The sequence below is a fragment of the Hypanus sabinus genome, chromosome 29 (genome assembly GCF_030144855.1).
Source record: "Hypanus sabinus isolate sHypSab1 chromosome 29, sHypSab1.hap1, whole genome shotgun sequence".
Classification (NCBI taxonomy): Eukaryota; Metazoa; Chordata; class Chondrichthyes; order Myliobatiformes; family Dasyatidae; genus Hypanus; species Hypanus sabinus.
The window spans coordinates 21,079,297-21,104,447 of record NC_082734.1 but is presented as its reverse complement, the minus strand read 5'-3'; the positions used below and the strand labels follow the sequence as shown (position 1 = coordinate 21,104,447).

The 25,151-nt window shown below is 44.2% G+C and overlaps 1 protein-coding gene across 1 annotated transcript in view; it reads left to right on the top strand.

Moving 5' to 3' along the window:
- The first annotated feature begins 4,275 nt into the window (after window positions 1-4,275).
- The window catches only part of LOC132383104 (glycogen [starch] synthase, muscle-like), an 84,557-nt gene continuing 63,681 nt past the window's right edge, over window positions 4,276-25,151 (top strand). The window contains exons 1-5 of the mRNA XM_059953900.1: window positions 4,276-4,356; window positions 5,018-5,199; window positions 9,224-9,415; window positions 14,338-14,526; window positions 22,223-22,367. Of these exons, the coding sequence (XP_059809883.1) occupies window positions 4,293-4,356; window positions 5,018-5,199; window positions 9,224-9,415; window positions 14,338-14,526; window positions 22,223-22,367 (772 nt within the window). The 5' untranslated portion in view covers window positions 4,276-4,292. The remainder of the gene's footprint in view (window positions 4,357-5,017; window positions 5,200-9,223; window positions 9,416-14,337; window positions 14,527-22,222; window positions 22,368-25,151) is intronic.

Here is a 25,151-nt window from a genome sequence, read left to right as displayed (position 1 = left end):
GGTGAGAGAGAAAGATTCACTGCTCCTAAAAAAAATTTGCCCAACACCCTCAAAAAATTGCATATTAATGTTAAGGAACATTTCTTTCGCATCCCTGGCCGGGACCCGCCGGGTCTCCCTCTGTCCCGGAAAGCGGCCACCGGTTGAGAGACGAAAGGAACTGAACCCTTGACCGTCCCATTGCGTTCGCGCCCTTATTCAAATATACCAGAAATACACACTGACGCAGCCTCCGGCTTTATGACGTGTTATCTGCCAATCACGCAAGCCTGATGCCCTTCTCGTGTTTCTGATTGGATGAACGTTCGCAATGGGGCCGCTGATTGGCTGTGCAAACACCGACGGCGGCGATGATGTAGGGCCGCTGATTGTCGGCGGGATTGAAGGCGGCGTCCGTCCCCGCTCACCCGCACCCCGTCCCAGGCCGGAGACAATACCTGCCGGTATCTGCCATCTCTCCCCAGGCCACAGACAACACCTATCGGGACCTGCCAATTCTTCCCAGGCCAAAGAAAACACCCAACAGAACTGTCCATCTCTCTCCAAGCCAGAGCTAACGTTGACCAGGAGTTAGTACATTTCCCCAGCTACTGAACAACATTGGCATTTGTCAGAAGCAATGGTCTAATCTTGGTACCTTTCCCGATGTATTGAATAACATTCACCGGAGCTCGTCCCTGGCCATAGTACAATTTTGGGTTTACATGACAGCGTGCAAATCCGAGACTACTGCGCCTTCCCTCCCATTCTGTTGTGATGCATCATGAGTGCAGTTCCCAAAGGATCGACAATCTCCCTGCTTAACAAACTATCCACTTCCTCGCTCAATCGGCTAGATAGCCTCCGGACACTGGTGCAGGAAGATGTGATGCTAGTCGAGGTAGCATGGGAAGTGGCCAACAAAGGTGAGGATCTAGTTGAGTATAGTTTAGAGGTGTCGTTCCCCATGTCCCAGGTCTACCTCAGGGGAGAGATTGTCTGACTGGGTCTGTCACGAGTTAGTTCTAGAACTTGGGCTCAATTCTGATCTTGGGTGCCATCTTTCTAACGCTTGTGTATTCTCCCTGACTACCTGGGTTCCTCTCATTTCCAAAGATGTACATGTAGGCTACTGCAAATAACCACTTAGTTAATGCCAAAAAAAATAGCCAAAAGGGAAATAATGAGCGTTGGTGAGAGAGAAATGGCTGGACTATGTACAAATAAAGAGAGGGGAGGTAGCTTTGAACCGATGAGAAGATTCACCCCTTTCTATGACATTATAGCAATGAATGCTTCCTACACTCATATCCCTCAAATCCAGTAATCTGCTTCCTCCTTATTCCTAATCAAACCTTCAGTATCCTTAGTCATATAAGATTCTCTGATCTTGCCTTCTTTGCCCTTCAATCTCACTGGAACACGCTGGCCCTAGGCTGTTGGAATCATGTAGTTATTGAGATTTGGTGCTCACACCCTATTGCTTTGTAGGTCGGTGGTTTCCCACCAACACGTGAACTGTTTCTCATTGCCTTTGTCAGGGGCAGGTGCACCTTCAAGTGGCAGATGTCATTTAGTTTTGGTGTCTCACCTCACAGGTGTGGAAGGCTGCCCTTTCCGGTTTAGAAACATGACTCTTCTTGTCGATCTCTGAGGCAATGCTCAGTCAAACTCATTTTTTTAAACCATGCCACAAATCACTGTCCCACTAATATTTTCCTGCACTGTCCAGCTTTAATCATAGACCACACATAAAGGCCCTTCAGCCCAATTCATATACACATAAGGTCCCATCCTGAGCTGGTCCCATTTTTTTAAAAAAATCCATCTCCCTCTGCACCTTTCACAACCAGAAACCTCTCCAAATGTCTGTTAAGTGTTGTGATTGCCTCTACTTCTACCACTTCCTCGTGGGGGGGGGGGCTTGTTCTTTATATCTACCACCTTGCCTCTCAGGTCCCCTTTAAAGTTGTTCCCCTCTCATCCTAAAACTATGTCTTCTAGGTTTTGGCTCACCTATGCTAAGAGAAAAAAAATCTGTGACTTCCTTTTAAGTGTCCCTCATGATTTTATAAACCTCTATGAGGTCACCACTCAACCTCCCATACTTCAGAGAAAGCAGTCCCAACCTAGGCAGTTTCTTCTTGTAACTCATGCCCTCTCCAGGAGCACTCCTTGCAAATCTTTTCTGCACCTTCTCAGGGTTAGTCACATCCTTCTTCAGAACTGTGCACAAAACTCCAAGTAAGGTCTTCCCGATGATTTGTAAACCTGTAACATGACATTCCAACACTTGAACTCAAGTCCCAACCAATAAAGGCAAATGCATCATAAGCCTGCTTTACCGTATTAACATGTCACCACCTGTCTAAGTTTCTCTGATGTACACCACTCCTCAGAACCCTGCCATTCACTGTGTATGTCTTGCCCTGGTTTAACTTGTCAAAGTGCATCTCTTGGCATTTATCTGAGTTAAATTCCATCTGTCACTCCATTGTCTACTTCACAATTGATTAATATCCTATTGTAACCTCAGACAATTTCTTCACTGTCCATTACACGTTCAATTTTGGTCTTATTTGCTAAGTTACTAACCATGACACTGACATGTGTAACCAGACTGTGTGGGGAAAAAAGTGAATTCAGTTTTTATGACCCTCATGATTTTATAAACTTCTGTAAGGTCACCACTCAGCCTTGTACTCTTCAGGCAAAAATATTCCCAGGCAATCCAGCCTCTAGCGCTCCAGTCTTGGGAATATCCTTCCAAATCTCTTCTGCTCCCTCTCTAGCTTAGTCAGAGCCTTCTTATAATATGGTGACCAGAAATGCACACAATGAACTGACTAAGGTCTCCCAGATGATTTATACAGCAGTGACATGACATAAGGTGAACTACACCAGTCCCTGTGGCACACCCATTGGTCACAGGTGTCTATTCTTAAAAGCAACAATCCACCCTTGCCCCCCAGCCATTTAGCTAGCTTGCCCTGGATCCCATCTTTCAGCCAGCCTACCATGTGGGCCATTGCAAGGATGCTCATGATCCCTTTTTGCCCTTCTGATTCCCTTTCCCAGTGTATTCCTGCATCCCTTACGCTCTTTAGGGGGCTTCAGTTGATCCCATATCTGCATACCTGACGTTTGTCTCTGTTTTCCTCACTGGAACCTCAATATTCATCAACCAGGGTTCCCAAATCCTCCCAGCCTTGCCATTCACTCTAAAAGGAGCACACCGGCCCAGAATTCTCCCCGTCTCACTTTTTAAATGTTGTAATTTCACCTACCCCTTGTCATGTAAAAGCCCCTTTTCCTGCTAAACGCCTCTCCCAGTCAAACTTTCCAAGCTCCTACCTAATGCCATCAAAATTAACTTCAGCACCATTTAGGATTCTAACTTATGTACCAGTACTTTTCTTCCAAGACTATTTTTAAAACAGTTCAATTATGGTCACTGTTCCCACTGTCACATCAGTCACCTATGTAACCTTTTTCTCAAGAAGAGTCAAGTACAGGTTACCTCCTCACTCATAGGGACCTATAGATAATGCTGCAGAAAACTCTTCTGGACGTAGTTAACAGATTCTGCCTCATCCATTCACTTAGCATTATGACAGTCCAGTCAATATTAGGGAAATTAAAATCATTTTTAAAAATTATGAGGGGTATAGAATAGATATAAAGGGTCTCTTTGTTTCCAACTCTTTTATGTAACTCTTTATTTCTGTCTTAACTGCCCAGACAGTAATATCATAATCTCGCTATTTCCCTGCTTGACTCACAGTTACTCCAGCTTTTGTTTGTTTCTCCAGGTTTCCCGTATCTGCAGGCTTTCATGTCTCCCTTATACCCATTCATGCCATAAGTCTATGCTTCTTGCATTTAACTGAATGTAGTTCAGCCCATCAGACCTTCCTCGTTCCTGCCTATGATCTGCCTATGGATCTTGCTCACTTTAACTTCTATATTTGCTCTAAGTTCCCATCGGCCTCACTACTACTTTGGGTCCCACGCCTTGCCAGTTCAAACTTTCCCAGGTGCAATTAGGATATTTTGCCAAGATATCAGTCCTCTTATAATTCAGGTACAAAATGCCCCTCTCCTTCTATGGATCACCTCTACTCCAGAAAAGATCCCAATGGTCCAACGCCATGAATCCATCCCTCCTACACCAGGCCTTCCACCCCAAAAAAAAAGTAGTGGATGCAGCCCAGTCCATCACAGTAAAGCCCTCCCTACCACTGAGCACATCTACACGGAGGTTTGTCACAGGAAAGCAGCAACCATCATCAGGGAACCCCACCACCCACATCATGCTCTCTTCTCGCTGCTGCCATCAGGAGGAAGATACAGGAACCTCAGGACTCACACCAACAGGTTCAGGAACAGTTATTACTCCTCAACCATCAGACTCTTGAACCAAAGGGGGTAACTTCACTCAACTTCACTTGCCCCATCATTGAAATGTTCTCACAACCTATGGACTCACTTTCAAGGACTCTTCATCTCATGTCTTTGATGTTTATTGTTTATTTATTATTATGATTTCTTTCTTTTGGTATTTGCACAGGTTGTCATCTTTTGCACACTGGTTGGATGCCAGTTGCTGCAGTCTTTCATTTATTCTATTATGGTATTATTCTATAACGGATTTATTAAGTATGCTTGCAGGAAAATGGATCTCAGGGTTGTATGTGGTTTTATATATAGTTTGATAATAAATTTACTTGAACTTCGGAGCACAGGTGTAGAATCCAGAGTTTGCGATTATTGAGGTCCTACTTTATAGCCTTGTATTTAACTCCCTATAGTCATTCTGGAAGACCCTCCCACTATTTGAAACCCTTCTGACAAGTTCCAGTTTCTGAGTGTATTATCTCGCATAGGCAGGTGACATCATACTGAGGAAAGCAACAGCTCAGAGCAGAGCATACTACACTCCTTAAAGGCAAATTCGCCAATACTGTATATGTCCTATAGTCTGTCTATCACTGGGTCCTCTGTGAATATTTTATAATGTCTCACTTTCTGTTTCCAGTTGGAGGTATCTACACCGTGATTCAAACGAAGGCAAAGCTCACGACAGATGAGTGGCAAGAGAATTATGTGCTGATGGGTCCATATTTTGAGCAAAATGTCAGAACGCAAGTGGAGCTGGTGGAGCCACAGAACCCTGCGATCAAACACACCATTAACTCAATGAATTCCAGGGGCTGTAAGGTACCAGATACTTGGGAGCAGGGAGTAAGACCTGAATTTGCATTGGCTGTCAACAGGGAGATTCACGGCTTCCATGTTAACGTTCACTCAACACCAATAATGAACTAAAGCTTCTGTCACTTTGAGGCATTTATGAGAAACTTTCCTTTTACAGAGGGAGTTAATGTTGAGTCTCTTTAACAACACTAAGGTGGATGAGTCCCCATGGGATACACCCCAGGTTACTGTGCAATCAAGAAATGAGATTTCTGGAGCCTTGAGCTCTGTCTCCCACAGTTGAGATTCTGGAAGACTGACGAGTAGCTAATATTTGTTCCATTATTCAAGAAAGGAAATAGGGATAATCCTCTGAACAATGAGTCTCACATCAATGGTGGGGAAGCTACGGGAGAGAATTTTCAGAGATAGAATTTGTGCGCCATGAGTAATTAGGGACAGAGAGCATGGCTTTGATGGTTGCAAGTCATTTCTTACGAATTCAATTAGTTTTTCGAGGAGGTGATGAAGGTGATTGATGAAGGCAGAGTTGTGGATATTGTCTATGTTACACTTTACAAATCCCTCATAGGATGCTAATCCAGAAGATTAAGAAAATCATGGTGACTATTCTGTGTGGATTCAGAATTGGCTTCCCGTAGAAAATGGAAGATAGGCATCTGTGGGATTATTCTGGCTGCCGATCCATGCCAAGTGAACCTTTGCTGTTTGTGATATATATTATTTATTATTTAGAGAGACAGCGCAGTAACAACCGAATGAGCCCAAATCGCCCAACTACACCCATGTGACCTGTTAACCAACTAACCCATATATCTTTGAAATGTGGGAGGAAACCAGAGCATCTGGAGGAAACCCACATGGACCTGGGACAACGTCCCAGATAAATCACCCAGTTTAACCTGCAGATGGGTGGGTTAGTTGGCAAATGATCAAAAGCTTGATAGGTGTTGTAGATAGTGTAGAAGATAGCTAAAGGAAACAAAAGTGTATAGATCAGTTTCAGATGTACATGGAAAAATGGCAGATGGAGCTTAATCCGGTCTGTTAGCAGCCTTTTTCTTTACTTTCTTCCTGGTGTTTCCATTATTTGGTCTCCTGTTATTACTTTGGGCATTGTTGTAACAATCATTCGGATATTTCATGTGTTTTCTTCATGCATACTTTCTGATAATTCTCTCTGAAATGTTTTTGAGTATGCTGATCCCCATCACAAATCTTTCCTTATTCTTTCTATTCTTCGTGAATTCATCTGCCTGATCCAAACTCTCCATCAAATCCTGTTAAGTTTGGTCTTGCCTAATTGTCTTTCTCACTTTCAACGAAGTTTATATGTTCTCCCTGTAGCCACACAGGTTTCCTCCCACAAATCCCATAGCCTAAAAGGTTGGTAGGTAATCGGTTACATGTGCAATTAGGCGACGTGGGTTCATAGGACCTGTTACTGTGCTGTATCTCAAAATGAAAATAAATAAATATGATGTGTTACACTTGCGGAGATCAAAGTTAAAGAGTTGGGGGGAGTACGTAATTAATGACAAGATTCTTAACAGTTCTGGTGTACAGTGGGATCTTGAAGTCCAAGTCTTTTCCAAAGTCAAAATGTCTAACAGCAGAGGGTAGGCATTAAAGCTGAGAAGGGGTAAGCCAGGCATGGGCAAACTACGGCCCGGGGGATTAAGCTTTTTAATCCGGCCTTCAGAACTTGATGAAATTATATTAATAAACCTTGTTAACGATTTTTCCCCGCAATTCTGGCATTTTCCCAATAGATGACGCACTCTATATACATTGACCTTTGTTGAGGTGCAGCGTATTACTCCACATTTGCGCTTTACTCTTTGTTCGGCTCGACCTATTTGTGTGAACAGGCGTTCAGCATCATGAACGTCAAGAAAGCCAGCCACAGATCCAAGTTAACTGACCAACACCTCAGATCCATCCTGAGAATCACCACAACAAAACTAAATCCAGACTTTGATGCGCTGGCTAAAAAGGGAGACCAACAACACTGTTCCCACTGAAATTAAAAATAAGTTTCTTCATTGTGTTATGTAAAAAATGCATTTGAAAATATTTTTTTCAATAAGCCTTACATGTTACATGTCATTTCTGTTAAGTGATGGACATGAGTAGTGCGCAGGTGCACGTACGTTCTCAAAATAAAAAATGCGCTCCAGATCAAATAACGTGCTCCGCATACTGGCGCGCTGTCACTGTTCTGTCCTTGTGCTGGTCATTGTTGAGCTTTGGCACAGGGGACAAGTAGACCTGCATCTCCTACCATTTTTGAAATAAAGACAGTCAGGAGGAGAGTGATGATGATAATATCTTGAAGGATAACAGAATTTTCAGTGCTTTAAAATAATAACTGTTACTATTTAAAAAAGCTGTATTTTCTTCATTTAATTTTCAGTGTTTTAAAAATCATTTCAATAAATAGCTAAATACCATGGGACTTCAAAGACAGATATTTTGTTGTAATGCATTTGTTCATTTTCAATTGAAATTAAAGCACATGTTTTCTACATATCCCATGATATTTTATTTTCTCTTATGAGGTGTATTACCCAAACACTCCGTCCATCTGCTTCTGGTCCAGCCCCCCTGTCAAATTTTAGAACCCTTTGTGGCCCACAAGTCAAAAAGTTTGCCCACCCCTGGGGTAAGCTCAAAGGAGATGCTTTTTGTACCTGGAAAGTTCTGCAAGAGGTGGTAGTGGAGGCAATATGATAGAGGAATTCAAGAGTCTCTTAAGATAGACACATGAATGTGCAGATAATGGAGGGCTTAAATTACATGTGGATTGTTGGGGGGAAGGGATTTGTTTAGTTTGGCATTCATATTTTAGTTTAATTAGTTTGGCACAGCATCGTGGATTATATGGTCTGTTCCTGTGCTGTCCTCTTCTCTCATCTGTGCTCAGCATGTACACATTACCAGCAAGACCAGTGTTTATTGCTCATCCAATATCCTGTATCAGTGGTGTTTCTGTACTTTATTGTAAACAGAGACCATCAAAGCAAAATCAGAATTATTATCACTGATATATGTCATGAAAATTGTTGTTTTATGGAAGTAGCACAGTGCAAACATAAACATTATTTTAAGTTACAATAGATAGATAAATAATAAATAAATAAATGGCAATCTCTCTCTGTCAATAAAACCCAGACCCCAGATGGGTCTTGTTTGCATGGATTTCCCAAGAGCTCAGCATAATAAGTTCAGCAGTTTACAAAATAGTCTTCCTATAAGGATAGTGACCTGTGATGTTCAGTGGGGATCTGTTCTGAAATCCCTGCTTTTTTGTCATTTTATAAATGACTTGGATGAGGAAGTGGAAGGGTGGGTTTGTATGTTTGCAGATGACATGAAGGTTGGTGGAGTTCTGGATAATATGGAGGGTTGTTGTAGGTTACAGTGGGACATTGACAGGATGGCGAGCTGGGCTGAGAAGTAGCAGGTGGAGTTCAACCCAGGAAAGTGTGAAGTGATTCATTTCGGAAGGCCAAATTTAGAAGAGAGAAATGCAGGGTTATCAGCAGAATTCTTAGTTGTGTGGAGGAACAGAGGGGTCCGTAGATCCCTCACAGTTACAATGCAAATTGATAGGGTTGTTAAAAAGGCATATGGTGTGTTGGCCTTCTTTAGTCAGGGAATTGAGTTTCAGAACCACGAGGTAACCACGAAGTCCTACTTCCTCCTGGTTTACTGCCTGTGTGAATTGTTCTTGATGCTGAGGTGCTCAGCCATCATGAGGACATGTCTGGATGCCGAGGGTCCCGTGGGTCTCAGAATACCCAGGACTCTATGCCCTGTGAAGTGGTGTTGTGGGATTTGTAACGTGCACTTGAGGGGGGGTAGACGTTCTATCTAGAAGATCGCGCTGTGGTGGATTGTCAAACTTGGGCTGGAGTTTATAACCTTCTCACCCTGAGCGATTGGCAAAACCCGCTTCTCCCAAGGATCCAGAACCACTGTGCAGTAACTACGCTCGGTAACTGGTCCTGTTTTCTACGTGCAGGTGTACTTTGGGAAGTGGCTGATCGAGGGGAACCCTTCTGTTGTCCTGTTCGATGTCGGTGTTTCAGCTTGGAACTTGGACCGCTGGAAAGCTGAGCTCTGGGAGTGCTGTTCCATCGGGGTCCCCTGGTATGACCGAGAAGCCAATGATGCCATTATCTTTGGTTTCCTCATCACTTGGTTCCTGGGAGAGGTCAGTGAAATCCATGTCAAGTTATTCTGGGTACTGGACTCTATGTCATCCGTGTAAAATTCAAAACAAATTCATTTTCAAAGTACCATATACTACCCTGAGATTCATTTTAGATTAGATTAGATTCAACTTTATTGTCATTGTGCCGAGTACAGATACAAAGCCAATGAAATGCAGTTGGCATCTAACAAGAAATGCAAAGAATAGTGTTATTTACAAAATAACTGTGAATAAAATGTAAGTGCTACAGCACACAAATATAAAGGTACTGAGACAGTCCAATATGGGTGCAATACTGCTTAGTGCTGTGATGTGAGGTTCAGCAGGGTCACAGCCTCAGGGAAGAAGCTCTTCCTGTGCCTGCCGGTGCGGGAGTGGAGGCTCCTGTAGCGCCTACTGGATGGGAGGAGAGTAAAAAGTCCATGGTTAGGGTGAGATGCATCCTTGATGATGCTTTTCACCTTGCCCAGGCAGTGTTTATGGTAAATGTTCTCAATGGTGGGCAATTGGGTGCTGATAATCTGCTGGGCTGTTTTCACCACACACTGGAGTCCTTTGTGGTCCGATACGGGCCAATTGACATACCGCACTGAGGGGCTCAGTGAGTATGCTCTCAATGGTAAAAGTCCGTCAGTATCCTGGGACAGGAGTGAGCTTTCTTGATGTTCCACAGGAAACAAAGATGCTGTTGTGCCTTTTTGCTCAGGATGGAGGAGTTCAGGGACCAGGTGAGATCCTCCGAAATGTGGACAGCAAGGAATTTGAAGCTTGATACACGCTCTTTCTTGCATGCATTCAAAATAAGTAGAAAGGAACATTATAGAATCAATGAAAAATTGCACATGGCGAAGACAGACAATGTACAAAAGACAACAAACTTTGCAAATACAAAAAGAAAAGAAATAATAAAAATAAAACAAATAAGAAATAAATATCAAGAACATGAATAGCAGAGTCCTTAAAACTGAGTCCATAGATTGTGGAATCCGTTCAGTGTTGGGTGAAGTTAAACCCTCTGGATCAAGAGCCTCACACACAAATTGCTGGAGGAACTCACCAGGCTGGCAACGTCTAGGAAAAGAGTACAATCAATGTACTTCAACTGTACTCTTTTCCATAGATGCTGCCTGTCCTGCTGAGTTCCTCCAGCATTTTGTGTGTGTTGCTCAGATTTCCAGCATCTGCAGATTTCCTCTTGTTTGTGGCTCAAGAGCCTGATGATTGAGGGGGAATAGCTGTTCCTGAACCTTGGTGGCGTGCAACGTGAGGCTCCTGTACCTTCTTCAAAGCAATGAGGCCTGGATGGTGGGGGTCCTTGATGACCGATGCTGCTTTCCTGCATCAGCGCTCCTTGCAGATGTGGGGAGGGCTTTACCCGTGATAGACTGGGCCGTATCCACTACTGCTAACTCTTCTATAGATTTGCTGGGTACGCCAGCATGATAAAGAATTTCCTTCAACAACATTCCTGGTAGCTTCCTGAAAGCCCTTGGATTTTCCTTCACCTTGACAACCAGAGCAGTCTCATGCCTTCTTTCAGCCCTCCTGATTTACCTCTTGAATTCCTTTGCCTTTCTTATACTCCTCAAGTTCCTCATTTGTTCCTTGCTGCCTATACCTGCTAGGCAGTTCTTTCTTTTTACCAGGGCCTCAATATTCCTTGAAAACCAAGGTTCCCTAAACATGTTAGCCTTTCTTTTATTCTAATAGGAGCATAAAAGCTCTGTACTCTCAATATTCCACTTTTGAAGGACTCCCTCTAACCAAACATGCCTTTAAACAGTGTCTCCCAATCCACAACTTTCTGACGCCAATAGAATTAGCCTTTTTTCCTATTTGGAATCACAACCCAAGGAACTGCCCTATCCTCCATAATTATCTTGAAACTAATGGACATATAATCACCTGATGCCAAGTATCCCCCTACACAGGCTTCTATCATCTGTCCTGTCTTGTACCTTAGTAAGAGATCCAGTAGTACACCCTCTCTAGTTGGGACCTCCATGTAATGATTAAGGAAACATTCATGAATACATTTGACAAGCTCTATCCCATCCAGTCCTTTTACAATATGGGAGTCTCAGTCACCATGTGGAAAGTTAAAATCACCTACTATCACAACCTCATTTTTCTTGCAACTGTCTGTATGTACAAATTGGCTCCTCTAAACCCCACTGCCTATTGGGAGGTCCATAATATATAATGTGGTCATCACTTCCTTTACCCTCAGTTCCGCCCACAAGCTCTCCGGTCTGTCCTGTCTAAGCACTGCCATGATATTTTCCCTGCCACCTCTCCCTTTTTAATCTCTCCTCCTCTTTCATGCCAAAATCAACCTCAGAACACTGAGCTGCTACTCCTGACCTTCTCCAACTGTCTCACTGATGACTACAATGTCGTAATTCTATGTGCTGATCCATGCCCTGAGCACATCCACCTTACTGACAATACTCCTTGCATTGAAAGGGAGATGCAACTCAGAATATTATTCCCATCATGCTCAAACTTCTGATTCCTGTCTTTATATGTAGGCTTAACATCATCTTCCCCCACAACCACGCCACTAACTGCCCCAACACTCTGGTTCCCACCCCCCTGCAACTCTGGAGCAGCATTTGCAAACATTCCCACAGGGATATTGGTCCCCCTTCATTCAGGTACCAACTGTCCCATTTGTACAGGTCCTTCTCTGGAAGGGAGCCCAATGATCCAGAAATCTGAAGCTCTCCCTACTGGCCACATGTTTAACTGTAACACTAGGGTGGCCACTGGGAAATCCTGCTTTTTATGGCAGATGGAACAGTCCCCCAATGTACGCCTGGTCTCACCGATGTAGAGGAGGCCACACCAGGAGCACTGGGTACAGTGGATGACCCAGACTGTTGAAGTGTCACCTCACCTGGATAGTTTGGGGCTCTGAGTAGTGGTGAGGGAAGAGGTATACAGGTAGGTATAGCTCTTGTCCCACTTGCAGGGGTGAGTACCAGGTGGAAGACGAATACATAAAGAGTGATTCCTACAGAAAGCGGTCAGAGGGAAGAAGAAAGTATGTGTTTGGTGGTCAGATCCCTTTGAGGATTGCAGAAGTTACGAAGAATGATGTGCCAGGTTTGTGGGGTAGTAGATAAAGACAAGGGGAACTCTATCTCTGTTACGGCAGTGGGAAGATGGGGTGAGGGCAGATGTTGCTCTGGATCTCCTATGTTTATGATTTGCTGCCTCGCAAATCAAACCCTTGGCACTTCAATTCATACAGTGCCTTCAGCTCCTGAAAATAGCTGCTCCACTTGAGCCTGTCTCCCTTTCATACCCGAAAACAACTTGTAAACACTGCTGGCTGCTTATGCAAAACACAGTTGAACGAGCCAGGGCTTTTCTCTTTGGAGAGGAGGAGGATGAGAGGTGACAAGAGTGGACACCCAGAGATGTTTTTCAGGGCAAAAATGGCTAATATGAGGGGGCATAACTTTGCAGTGTTTGAAGGAAAGTACAGAGGGGATGTGATCCATGGTTTGATAGTTCCACGAGGCATTGACTGATTCCAAGCCTGAGTTCTGTTCTCTAAAGTTTGAACCGGTTAAGTTGAGCTGTAACTGGTTCGAAGAATGGTAGGTGCATAGAATGTGCTGCCGGGGTGGTGGTAGTGACAGATACATTGAAGATATTTAAGAAACACTTAGATGAAGATGTATGAAAGAAGAAATAGAGGACTAAGGGTTAGATTAATCTTGGAATAGGTTAAAGGATTGGCAAATTTTGTGGACCAAAGTGATCGACACACAACCTTAAGATTCAACTCCTTACTGGCAGCCACAAATCAAAGAAGCACAATAGAACCTATTTTTTAAAAAAGGCCATCAAACACCCAAAGTGCAAGGGGAACAGAAACAAATTGTGCAACTGATAAATGTAAGCAAGTAACATTCAGAACTGAAGTTCACAAGAGTGAGTCCACAACCACAAAGTCAGTCATCGCAGCAGCCGATTCAGGAGCCCGTTAGTTGCAGAGCACAGCCACAGATCAGCGCAGAGATGAGTAAACCCACCTCCCTGTCCTTTTCAATCTGCCCTGGCACTTAAATTGCCCAACCCTCAGGTTGCTTCTCACTCTCATACCCAGGCCCTGCCACTTATTGTGGCCACGTAGGTATCCACAAAGTGCCCTAGTTTCCTCCCAAGCAAAGATATGTGGGATGGTCGGCTAACTGGCCAATTTAAATTGACCCTACTGTATAGGTAAGTGGCAGAATCTATGGGGATGGATGGGAATGTGGGGAGAATAATATGGGATTAGCATAAAAGGCATACACAACTCAGTGATAAACAGTCATTTTCCCAGTGTGGAAATGTAAAATGCTATAAAGCACAGTTATAAGATGGGTAAATTATAAAGAGGATTTTTAAGCAATTGTGTTTTTATAAAGAACACAGTGGGTGCCTGGAATGTGGAGGCATTTAGTCCATGTGCAAGTAGATTTTATTTAGAGATAGTGTGGAACAGGCTCTTCTGGCCCAACTCTAGCCCTGGCCTTATCACAGAACGATTTACAATGACCAATTAACCTACCGACCGGTATGTCTTTGGACTGTGGGAGGAAACCAGGGCACCCAGAAGAAACCCACACTCTCAAGGGAAGGACGTACAAACTTCCTACAAGATCAGCAGAATTGAACTCTGAACTTTGACGCCACAAGCTCTAATAGTGTCACACTAACCACTATGCTACACACAGATGTACAGCTTAAATTCGTATCATGGTTGGCATAGACACCATGGCCCTAATTTCTAGAGAAGTTGTCAGCGTTCCCCTGGTAACCGCTGCTCCTGAGATGCGCTGGCTGATGTACACCAGCTGATGACTTTGAATAATTCTGTAACGGTGTTTTCTGTCCGTGTCTAACACAAAGCATTTGCATTTCAGTTTGTTTCCCAGTGCAAGGAGAATTGTCCATTTATCATCACTCATTTCCACGAGTGGCAGTCTGGTATTGGTCTGATCATGTGCAGATACCGCAAGATTCCTGTGGCCACCATCTTTACAACACACGCCACGCTGCTGGGACGGTACCTGTGTGCTGGGAATGCCGATTTCTACAACAACCTTTCAAACGTGCGTAAGCATCCTTCCACTTCTGTTCTGAACTCTGGCCAGTATCCTGAATCGTGCAATATTCCTCTGGTTTCACTCTGAATCAGGTGTAATATCATGAAATTTGTTATTCTGTGGCAGCAGTACGTTGCAATACATAAAAAGACTATAAATTACAATAAGAAATATATTTAAAGAATTAATTTAAATAAAACACACACAAAAAGGTTGGAGGAACTCAGCAGGTCAGGCAGCGTCTATGGGACTGAATGAACAGCCAACATTTGGGGCCGAGACCCTTCTCCAGGACTGGAAAGGAAGAAGGAAGATGACAGAATAAAAAGCTGGGGTGAAGGGAAGGAGAATTGCTGGAAGGTGACAGGTGAAGCCAGGAGAGTGGGAAAGGTAAAGGGCTGGAGAGGAAGGAATCGAAGAGGAGAGAGGACAACAGGAGAAAAGGAAGGAGGAAGAGATCTGGGGGAAGTGAAGGGTAATTGAGAAGAGGAAGGGGGCTAGAGTGGGGAATAGAAGAGGGGAGGGGGAGGGAAAATATTTCTTTTAACGGAAGGAGAAATAAATATTCATTCTATTAAGTTGGAGGCTACCCAGATGGAATAGTGAGGTAGTGCTCATGGGTTGGTTCATTGTCTGTTCAAAAATCTGGTGGTGGAAGAGAAGTTGTAACTAAAATGCTCTGAGGCTCCTTTGGGCCCTCATACATCCTCTCTGATGGTAGAAGTAAGAAGAGAGCATATCCTGGGTGACAGATGCCAACTTTTTGAGGCATCGCCCTTTGAAGGAGCCCTCGGTGCTGGGGAGGCTAGTGTCCAACCCTCTACGGCTTTGGCAAGTTCAAGTTCAATCATCATGTACACAGATAAACAGATCAACGTCCTTCTGGGACCAAGGTCCAAAATACAAAGTGTATATCACATACAGCAGATAAAATAATATGAACACAGGAACATTAACGTTCTGTAGATTTGCAAGTTAACATAGTGTATATACGATATAGAGTTAAACATACAACAGTATAACAGATAATGTGCCCTGGATGGTAGCCTGGGTAAAGAAGCTGTTACCCCCCCTTGTTCTTTTCCTGTGGCATGTTCTGCCTGACAGTAGGAAGTCAAAGAGGCGGGCGGGAGGGATTCTTGACAATGCTGAGGGTGCTGCGAGTGCAGAGCTTCTGATACGTGTTCTGGATGGTGGGAGGGGGGCTGCGTGTGGGGGAGAGACCCATTGATTCTCTCAGCAGTCCTCACAATCCGTTGCAGGGTTTTGCGGTCTTGTTATTCCCATACAAGTCGGTAATGAAGCTGGTTAGGACACTCTCGATGGTGTTCTGGTAGAATACACTTAGAATGGAGGCGAGGAGCCTCACTCGACTCAATCTTCTCCAGAAATAGAGGCGCTGCTGTGCTTGCTCTCCAAGAAACCTGGTGCTCCTGACTCTCTCTCCATGGAGGAGAGGTTGATGTGCAGTAGAGAATGGTCAGCCTGAAGTCCTCAGTCATCTCTTTGCTCTTCTCCACGTTGAGACCCAAGTTTGCCCCAGTCCACAAGCCACTCAACCTCCTCTCTGTATGCTGACTCATCATCGTTGCTGATGAGGCCAACCACAGTGGTTAGAGCTGGACCTAGCAGTACAGTCAAGCGTCAGCAGTGTGAACGACCCCAGGGTTTTGATCCTGTGCAGTGGCCCCTGACTCAAAATGTAGAGATCGGGGCTCAGTCAATGCGTTGTGGAGCTGTCCCACGACAGGTCACAGCCAGGTACAGAATGAACAAGTCAGCTAAAGACAACTTTCATCCAAAGAGCAAACATGACGAAATCTGCAGATGCTGGAAATTCAAACAACACACACAAAATGCTGGTGGAACACAGCAGGCCAGGCAGCATCTACTGGAAGAAGTACAGTCAACGTTTCGGGCTGAGACCCTTCGTCAGGACTAACTGAAAAAAAAGATAGTAAGAGATTTGAAAGTAGTGGAGGGGAGGGGGAAATGCAAAATGATAGGAGAAGACCGGAGGGGGTGGGATGAAGTTAAGAGCTGGAAAGGTGATTGGCAAAAGTGATACAGAGCTGGAGAAGGGAAAGGATCTTGGGACCGGAGGCCTCGGGAGAAAGAAAGGGGGGGAGCACCAGAGGGAGATGGAGAACAGGCAGGGTGAAGGGCAGAGAGAGAGAGAGAAAAAAAACAAACAACTAAATATGTCAGGGATGGGGTAAGAAGGGGAGGAGGGGCATTAACGGAAGTTAGAGAAGTCAATGTTCATGCCATCAGATTGGAGGCTACCCAGCCGGTATATAAGGTGTTGTTCCTCCAACATGAGTCATCCGAAGATGTGGCTTTTTAAGAATATCTGAAAGATAGAGATGATTAGGGCAGGGATCCAGCTCAGAGGGGTGATGGGGATCAGTGAGGAGAGGAATAAGGTGGGTAGATGGTGATGGAGTTAGAGGGCAGGGCGGCAGCTCCTCTGGAGGTGGAGGGCAGGAGAAGGGTGACTGGAATGGTCAGCTCCAGGTAACAAAGGCACAAATGATGGTTACAGCTGCAGAGAAAAGGGCAGACGGAGGGGGAAGGAAGGATCTCAGTGATGGAATCGTAGAGTTATACAGTACTGAAACAGGCCCTTTGGCCCAACTCATCCATGTTGTCTCAGGTGACCACATTCCTCTAAACATTTCCTATCCATGTACTTGCCCATCTGTCTTTTGAAAGTTGTTATGGTACTTGCCTCTGCCACTTCCTGACTGCTCGTATCATATCAACACACAAAATGCCAGAGGAAGCCTGCTGAGTTTCTCCAGCATTGTGTGTGTGTTCTCGTATTTCTTGCATCTGCAGATTTTCTCATTCCATATACTCACCAGCCACTGCTTGAAGAAGTTGCCCCTCAGATCTCTCTTAAGTTTCTGAAATTAATTCTGTGCCTTCTTGTTTTTGATTTCCTTTCCCTGGGAGAATCCATCCCCCTCATAATTTTACAGACTTCTATAAAGTCACCCTCGGATTCCTACACTCCAAGAAATAAAATGCTCGTTTGCCACTCTCCCCCTAAACTCAAGCCCTCAGTCCATGGCTCTTCTTTGCACTCTTTCCAGTTTAATGATATATTTCCAAATAAAAAGGCAACATTGAACACAGTAAGTGCAGCCTCACCAAGATCTCGTACAACTGCACCAGAACCTCCCAACTCTTATACTCAGGGCTCTGACCAATGAAGGATAGTGTGCTAAATGCCTTCTTCACCATCTTGTCTACTTGTATTGCCACTCTCAGGAACCGTCTATTTATTCCAAACTGTCCCTTTCTTCGACAACACTCCCCAAGGACCTTGGATTGGTAGTGACGGTACTGACAGAGCCACGACACTGCTGACGGTGATAATCTCAGCGAAACCTCAGCTGGTGCTGGGAAGAGACGGAGTGGGTGGCCCAGGTACAGAGTCAATGTGAACTGACAGTCATCATCTTGTCCTCTCCACTCTGATTACAGAGCTTTTGACATCCAGCCTTCAACTCTAAATGCAGGCTGTTCATTCTGCAGTGAAAGGTGTGATCCATAAAGCAATCTCTGGGGAATCCAGCCTGACAGCAGCTTCAGTAGCGTTCATTTATCACAGATAATTGATGTGTCTGTGAGACAAGTTCTCTGTCATTTTCAATATTCTTCTCTTTATAGAAGTATAGCACTTAAACAAGCCCTTCGGCCCATCTAGTCTGTGCCATAACCATTTAAGCTGCCTATTCCCATCAACCTGCAGTGGGATCACAGCCATCCATACCCTTACTATCAATATACCTATCCAAACTTCAGTTAAACTTTGAAATCAAGCTCGCATGCAGCACTTCTGCTGGCGGCTCATTCCACACTCTCACAACCCTCTGAGTGAAGAAGTTTCCCCTCATGTTGCCCTTAAACTTTTCAGCTTTCACCCTTAACCTATGACCTCTGGTTGTAGTCCCACCCAGCCTCAGTGGAATAACCCTGCTTGCACTTACCCTAGCTGGACTCCTCATAATTTTGTATACCGCTATCAAATCTCCTTTCAATCTTCTACATTTTAAGGAATAAAGTCCTAACCTATTCAATCTTTACTGATAACTCAGATTCTCCAGAGCCAGCAACATCCTTGTAAATTTCCTCTGTGCTCTTTCAATGTTGCTTACACCTTTCCTGTAGGTAGGTGACCAAAACTGCACACAATACTCCAAACTACACCTCACCAATGTCTTATACAACATCTCTTTGTGACACCACTTTCAATGAATTACGGACCTCTATTCCGAGATCCCTTTCTTCCTCCACACTCCTCAATGTCCTACTGTTCACTGTGTTTGACCTACCCTGGATGGTCCTACTGCAGTGCATCATCTCACACTTGTCTGCATTAAATTCCATCTGCTATGTTTAGCCCATCTTCCCAGCTGATGCAGGTCCTTCTACAAGCCATGATAGCCTTCCTTGCTGTCCACTATACCACCAATCTTGGTATCATGCACAAATTTGCTGATCCAGTTAACCACGTTATCATCCGGATCATTGATATAGATGACAAACAATAATGGACCCAGCACCGATCACTACAGCACTCTACTAGTCACAGACCTCCAGTCAGAGAGGCAAACATATTCTACCACTCTCCAGCTTCTCCCACAAAGCCAATGTCTAATCCAATTTACTACCCCATTTTGAATGCCGAATGACACAACCTTCTTGACCAACCTCTCATGTGGGACCTTGTCAAATGCTTTGCCAAAGTTCATGTAGACAACATCCACTGCCTTGCCTTCATCTACTTTCTTGGTAACTTGCTCTTAAACTCCGTAAGATTGGTTAGACATGACCTACCACACACAAAGCCTTAATCACGCACTGTCTTTAATCAGTCCATGTATATTCAAATACTTTTATATCCAATCCTTTAGAATACCTTCCAATAACTTTCCCACAACTGATGACAGACTCACCCGCTGAAAATTTACATTTAGAGCCTTTCTTAAACATTGGAACAACATTGGCTATCCTCCAATCCTGTGGTAAATCTCCTGTCACTAAGGATGATTTAAGTATCTATGCTGGGTCCTGACAATTTCTGCACTTGCCTCCTATAGGGTTGTCATCCACCCTGATTTGCTTCTCCCTCTGCAACCTGTACAAGATCCATGAAGTTAGTGCCACTTTACTTCACTTTTATAGACTCTGCGTCCATTTCCTGAGTAAATACAGATGCAAAAAATATTTAAGATTTCCCCCACCTGTTTTGGTTTACCATTCTGATCTTCCAGAGAACCAATTTTGTCCTTTACTCTTGCTCTTAACGTATTTGTAGAATCCCTTAAGATTCTCCTTCACCTTGTCTGCTAGAGCAACCTCATGCCTTCTTATAAGTCCTGCCGAAGGGTTTCGGCCCAAAACATTGACTGTACTTTTTTCCATAGATGCTGCCTGGCCTGCTGAGTTCCTCCGGCATTTTGTGTGTGTTGCTCAGATTTCCAGCCTCTGCAGATTTTCTCTTGTTTGCCTTCTAGGAGACCTCATGATTTATTTCTTAAGTGTTCTCTTGCATTTCTTGTACTCCATAATCACCTCATTTTTTCCTACAAGCCAATACCTGCTATGCACCTTCTTTTTACTCTTAACTAAGACTTCAATATATCTTGAAAACCAAGGTTCCCTACATTTTCATTCTTACAGGCACATACAAGCTTTGCAATCTCAAAATTTCGATTTTAAAGGCCTCCCGTTTACCAAGTATGCCTTTGCCAGAGAAGAGCGTGTACCAATCCACACATTTCTGATACCACCAAAATTGCCCTTTCTCCAATTTAGAATCTAGATGCAAAGTGTTCCCCTGCACAAACTTGTGTCACCTGCCCTGTCTCATTCCCTAATAGGAGATCAAGTATCGCATGCTCTCTCATTGGGCTTCGACGTACTGATTAAGGAAACTTTCCTGAACAAATCTGACAAGTTCTATCCCATCTAGTCCTTTTACAGTATGGGATTCCCAGTCAACACGTGGAAAGCTAAATTCACCTACTATAACAACCTTATGTTTCTTGCAACAGTCTGTGATATTTTTACAAATTCGTTCCTCTAAATCCCTCAGGCTCCTGGGTTGCCTGCAATATAGCCCCATTAACGTGGTCCTACCATTCTTATCTGTCAGTTCCATGCATAACGCTTCTCTAAATGAGCTCTCCAGTGTATTCTGACAGCACTGCCGTGACATTTCCCTGACTAGTAATGTCACCCATCTTCCTTTAATCCCTCCTTCTCTGTCAAGTCTAGAGCAACAGACCCCCGAAATATTGAGCTGCCAGTTCAAGTCTCAACCGTACAGCATTGGCAAATCTTCCCACTAGGGTATTAGTCCCCCCCTCTAGTTACGGTGCAAACCGTCCCTTCTGTATAGGTCCCAACTTCCCTGGAAGAGAGTGCAATGATCCAAAAATCTTGTGCCCTCCCTCCTACACCAAATCCTTGGCCACATGTTAAACTGTATAATCTACCTGGTCCTGGCCTCCTTTCTGGTGACAGCTCGCCTCTTCGCACCCTTTCCCTTCTGACTCACAGAGCCAGACTCAGTGCCAGAAACTTGATCGCTGTGACTTTCCTCTTCTAGGTCATTCCCCCACCAACAGTATTCAAAGTGATATGTTTGTTGAGGGGGATGGCCACAGGTGTACTATGCATTAGCTGTTTAATCCCTTTCCCCTTCCTGACTGTCACCCAGTTTCCTGTGTCCTGCACCTTGGTTGTAACTACCTCTCCATATGTCCTATCTATCCAGCTCCAGCTCCTTGACATGGATTGTTAGAAGCTGCAGGTAGATGCACTTCTTGCTGATGTGCTCGTCAGGGACACTGGAGGTCTCCCTGCCTCCCCACATCCTGCAAGACCATTCCACTATCCTGACTGGCATCTCTACTGTCCAAACTGAGCAAACATAAAGAAGGGGAGAAAACTCTACCTTCTTTGGCTGAAGCCTCTCCTCGCTAAAGCCTCAAAATCTCCACTCTAACTCTGTCCACTCCAATGATAGCCACTGTGACAATGGCCATTCTGCTTGCCCCGCCTTCCTTTAATTTGTTCTTGCTAATCATTCCCAAATGCTGATTGGTTGCTGGTCAGAGTTAAAAAAAAAAGCTACCATGAGTCACTGCCTTTAATACTTGACCAGTGAGCCTGTGAATTCCATCCTCTCAAGCTTTTGATCTCAGTAATTGGTCACTGGTCAATGCTTTAGTCCAATCAACTCAAGCAATTTCTAATAAAGACCATTGTCACCTGTTTTCACAAGGCCTATTTAAATCCCCTCTCACATCAGTCAGTATCTGTGGAGGGAGAAGCAAGCAGCTGGTCAGTCAGCGTCTATGGATGAGAAACAGGAGAAACAAACCTTCGACCTCTGTCTGTCTTGCTCGGGTTCCTCTTTCTTTTCTGGGAACGCTTTGTTGTTCAGTCGCACAGTAAGAGGTGTCTGTGCAACGGTTTTGGATGGTTACCGACTGTTAGATTGAGGGGCGCCAATGAGAGGCAAGCATTTGTTTCTTTTGCACATTCTTGAGTCTCTCCTGAAGCAAACAGCTCCACAGATGCTGTCTGACCTGCTGCGTGTTTCCAGTGTCTCGCATTTCTAATCTCAGATTTCCAGCATTTGGAGTTTCTGCTGTTCATGCTATGATAGTGTCTATTTCAGTTTGATGTAGACCGTGAGGCAGGTGAGAGGCAGATTTACCATCGATATTGCCTAGAGCGTGCAGCTGTCCATTGTACTCATGTCTTCACCACAGTGTCGGAGATCACAGCCGTGGAGGCAGAACATCTGCTGAAATGCAAACCCCGTGAGTAACATCTGTCACCCTGTGTTGAAATGTAGCCCTCAGCTCCAACTTCAAGACTGTGGTCTCAAAGCCTTTATAGAAACTTGATTAAGAGAAAGTCAGCGCTGGATACTTAATGCGCCACTGTTTAACTGATTTACAAATGACAGAGCTAAAAGTAAGGAGGGGAGATGCACTATTAATCGGAGACAAATTCACAGCTGCACTCAGACGGGTCATCAAGCTGAATCTATATGGTTAGAGCAAAAAATTAAGAAAGATGCAATCACTCTGATGGGATTATACCACTGAGCCACTGGAACATGGAAAAATAGATAATATATCAGTTTAGAGAAAGATGCAAAATCGACAGGGTTGTGGCAGTGGGTGACTCCAGCTTCCCTAATATACTGTAGATTGGGTCCTCCATAATGCAAGAGCTTTTTAAATGTTGCATCTAGGAGGGTTTCTTAAATCAATATGTAGATATACCAAAAAAGAGGAGTAGACATTGCACCTAGCCAGGTGACTGAACCTTAAAGTGGAGGGCAATTAGATAACAGTGACCACAATTCCCTAAGTCTGAAGACAAAGATAAATACAGAACCTGCAGGAGAGTGTTAATTTCAAGCAAGGCAAAGTACGAGAGTATTAGGCAGGGACTAGGGAATGTGAATTGGGAACCGCTGTTTATGGGCGAGTTTATAATTTGACACGTGGAGGGTGTTGAAGGACCATCTGCACAGAGTACAGGACAGATGTGTACCAGACAGAAGGGAAGACAAGTACAGCAAAGTAACAGAACCTTGGATTATGAGAAAATAGTGAATTTTCAAGAAGAAAATGGAAACTTAGGTAAGGCTTAGGAGGCTAAAATTGAACAAAGCTCTGGAGGATTATAAAGAAGATAGAAAAGAACTCAGAGAGGGAATTAGGAGACCCAGGAGGGGTCATGAAAGCCCTTGGCAATTCAGATTAAAAGGGAATGTCAAAGCATTCTGCACGTACATCGAGCCACAGAAGGATGACTAAGGAGTGGGTAGGAACATCAAGAATAGAGGGAGCATGTACGTGGAGGCAGAGGATATGGATGAGGTCCTGAATTAATAGCTTGCATCAGTGTTTACCTAGGAAAAGGACATGGAGGGTAGAGATGAGTGTGAAGGAAATGCCATGTTCTATGGTATTTTGAGATAAAGATGGAGATAGTGTTGAGTCTTTTAAAGAAAATTAAGATGGTTAAGTCCCCAGGGCCAAATGGGATATAACCCACAATATTGAGAGAGGTAAGAGATGAGATTGTAGGGGCTTTGACATGATTTTCTGGTCTCTGTTTCCATGTACAAAGTCCCAGTTGACTGGTGAGTAGCTACTATATTCAGGAAAGGAAATAGAGATTATCCTGGAAACCACAGACCGGCAAGTCTCATGTCAGTGATAGGGAAGCTATGGGAGATCATTCATATAGATTAGATTTATGAGTATTTGGAAAACTATGGCCTAACAAAGGACAGTCAGCATGGCTTTGTGTGTGGTAGGTCACGTCTTACTGCCTTGTGTTTTTTGAGAAGGTGATTGATAGCAAAAGACCTGTGAATGTTGTCTACATGTATTTTAGTAGGGCATTTGACAAGCTCCTTCATGGGAGGCTCATCTAGAATATTAGGATTCATTGGATCCACAGTGACTTTGCCATTTAGATTTCAAATTTGCATGCCCGTAGAAGAGAGAAGTGTTAAATGGGATTTATTCTGGTTGTGACTAATGATCTTGTCTTGTCCGTACTGCACCAACCACCGCCACTGGGCTATAAACGTGCAGGAGCAGTGTGTGGTAAGGGCCTTGCTCAAGGACACACATGCTGCCTCGGCCTCGGCTCGAACTAACAACCTTCAGATCATTAGCCCACAGCCTTAACCACTTGGCCATGCGCCAACACATGGTCCATACTGGGATCTCTGCTGTTAATGATATCCTTCATTCATTACGTGCCATTTCATATGGCGTGGACGATCATGGTCTTTCCTTGACCATGATTGTCCTAGGCAACTTTTTCTACAGAAGTGGTTTACCATTGGGCGGTGTCTTTGCAAGACGGGTGACTCCAGACATTATCGATACTCTTCAGCGATTGTCTGCCTGGCGTCAGTGGTTGCATAACCAGGACCTATGATGTGCACCGATTGCTCATACGACCATTCACCACCTCCTCCCATGGCTTCACATGACCCTGATCGGTGGGGCAGGGGGCGGGGGTGAGGGGTGTTAAGCAGGTACTATACCTTGTCCAATGGTTACCCGCAGGCTAGCGGATGGAAGGAGCACCTTACACCTCCTTTGGTAAAGACATATCTCCACCCCATTTATTATCATAAACTGCATAGAAATGACCTGGATGAAAGCATAAGTTCGCTGATGATACCAGGACAGCTGGTAGTGCGGATAGTGTAAAAGATGTAGATAAGCTGCAGATATAGGCAGGAAATTGACAGATAGAGTTTAATCTGGTCAACTACAAAGTGTTGCAGTTTGAGCAATCTAATGTAAAGGGACAATACAGAGTTAACAACTGGACCCTTAATAGTGTTGATGCACAGAGTAATTTTGGGGTCCAAGCCTATAGGTCCCTGAAAGAAGCTGCATAGGTTGATAGAGTGGTAAGGAAGGCTTTATTAGCTGAAGCTCTGAGTTCGAGAATCACAATGCTGCAGATTTATAAAACTCTAGTTAGACCACATCTGGAGTATACATCCCATTTGATTGCCCCATTACAGGAAGGATGTCAAGGCTTAGGGGAGAGTTGAG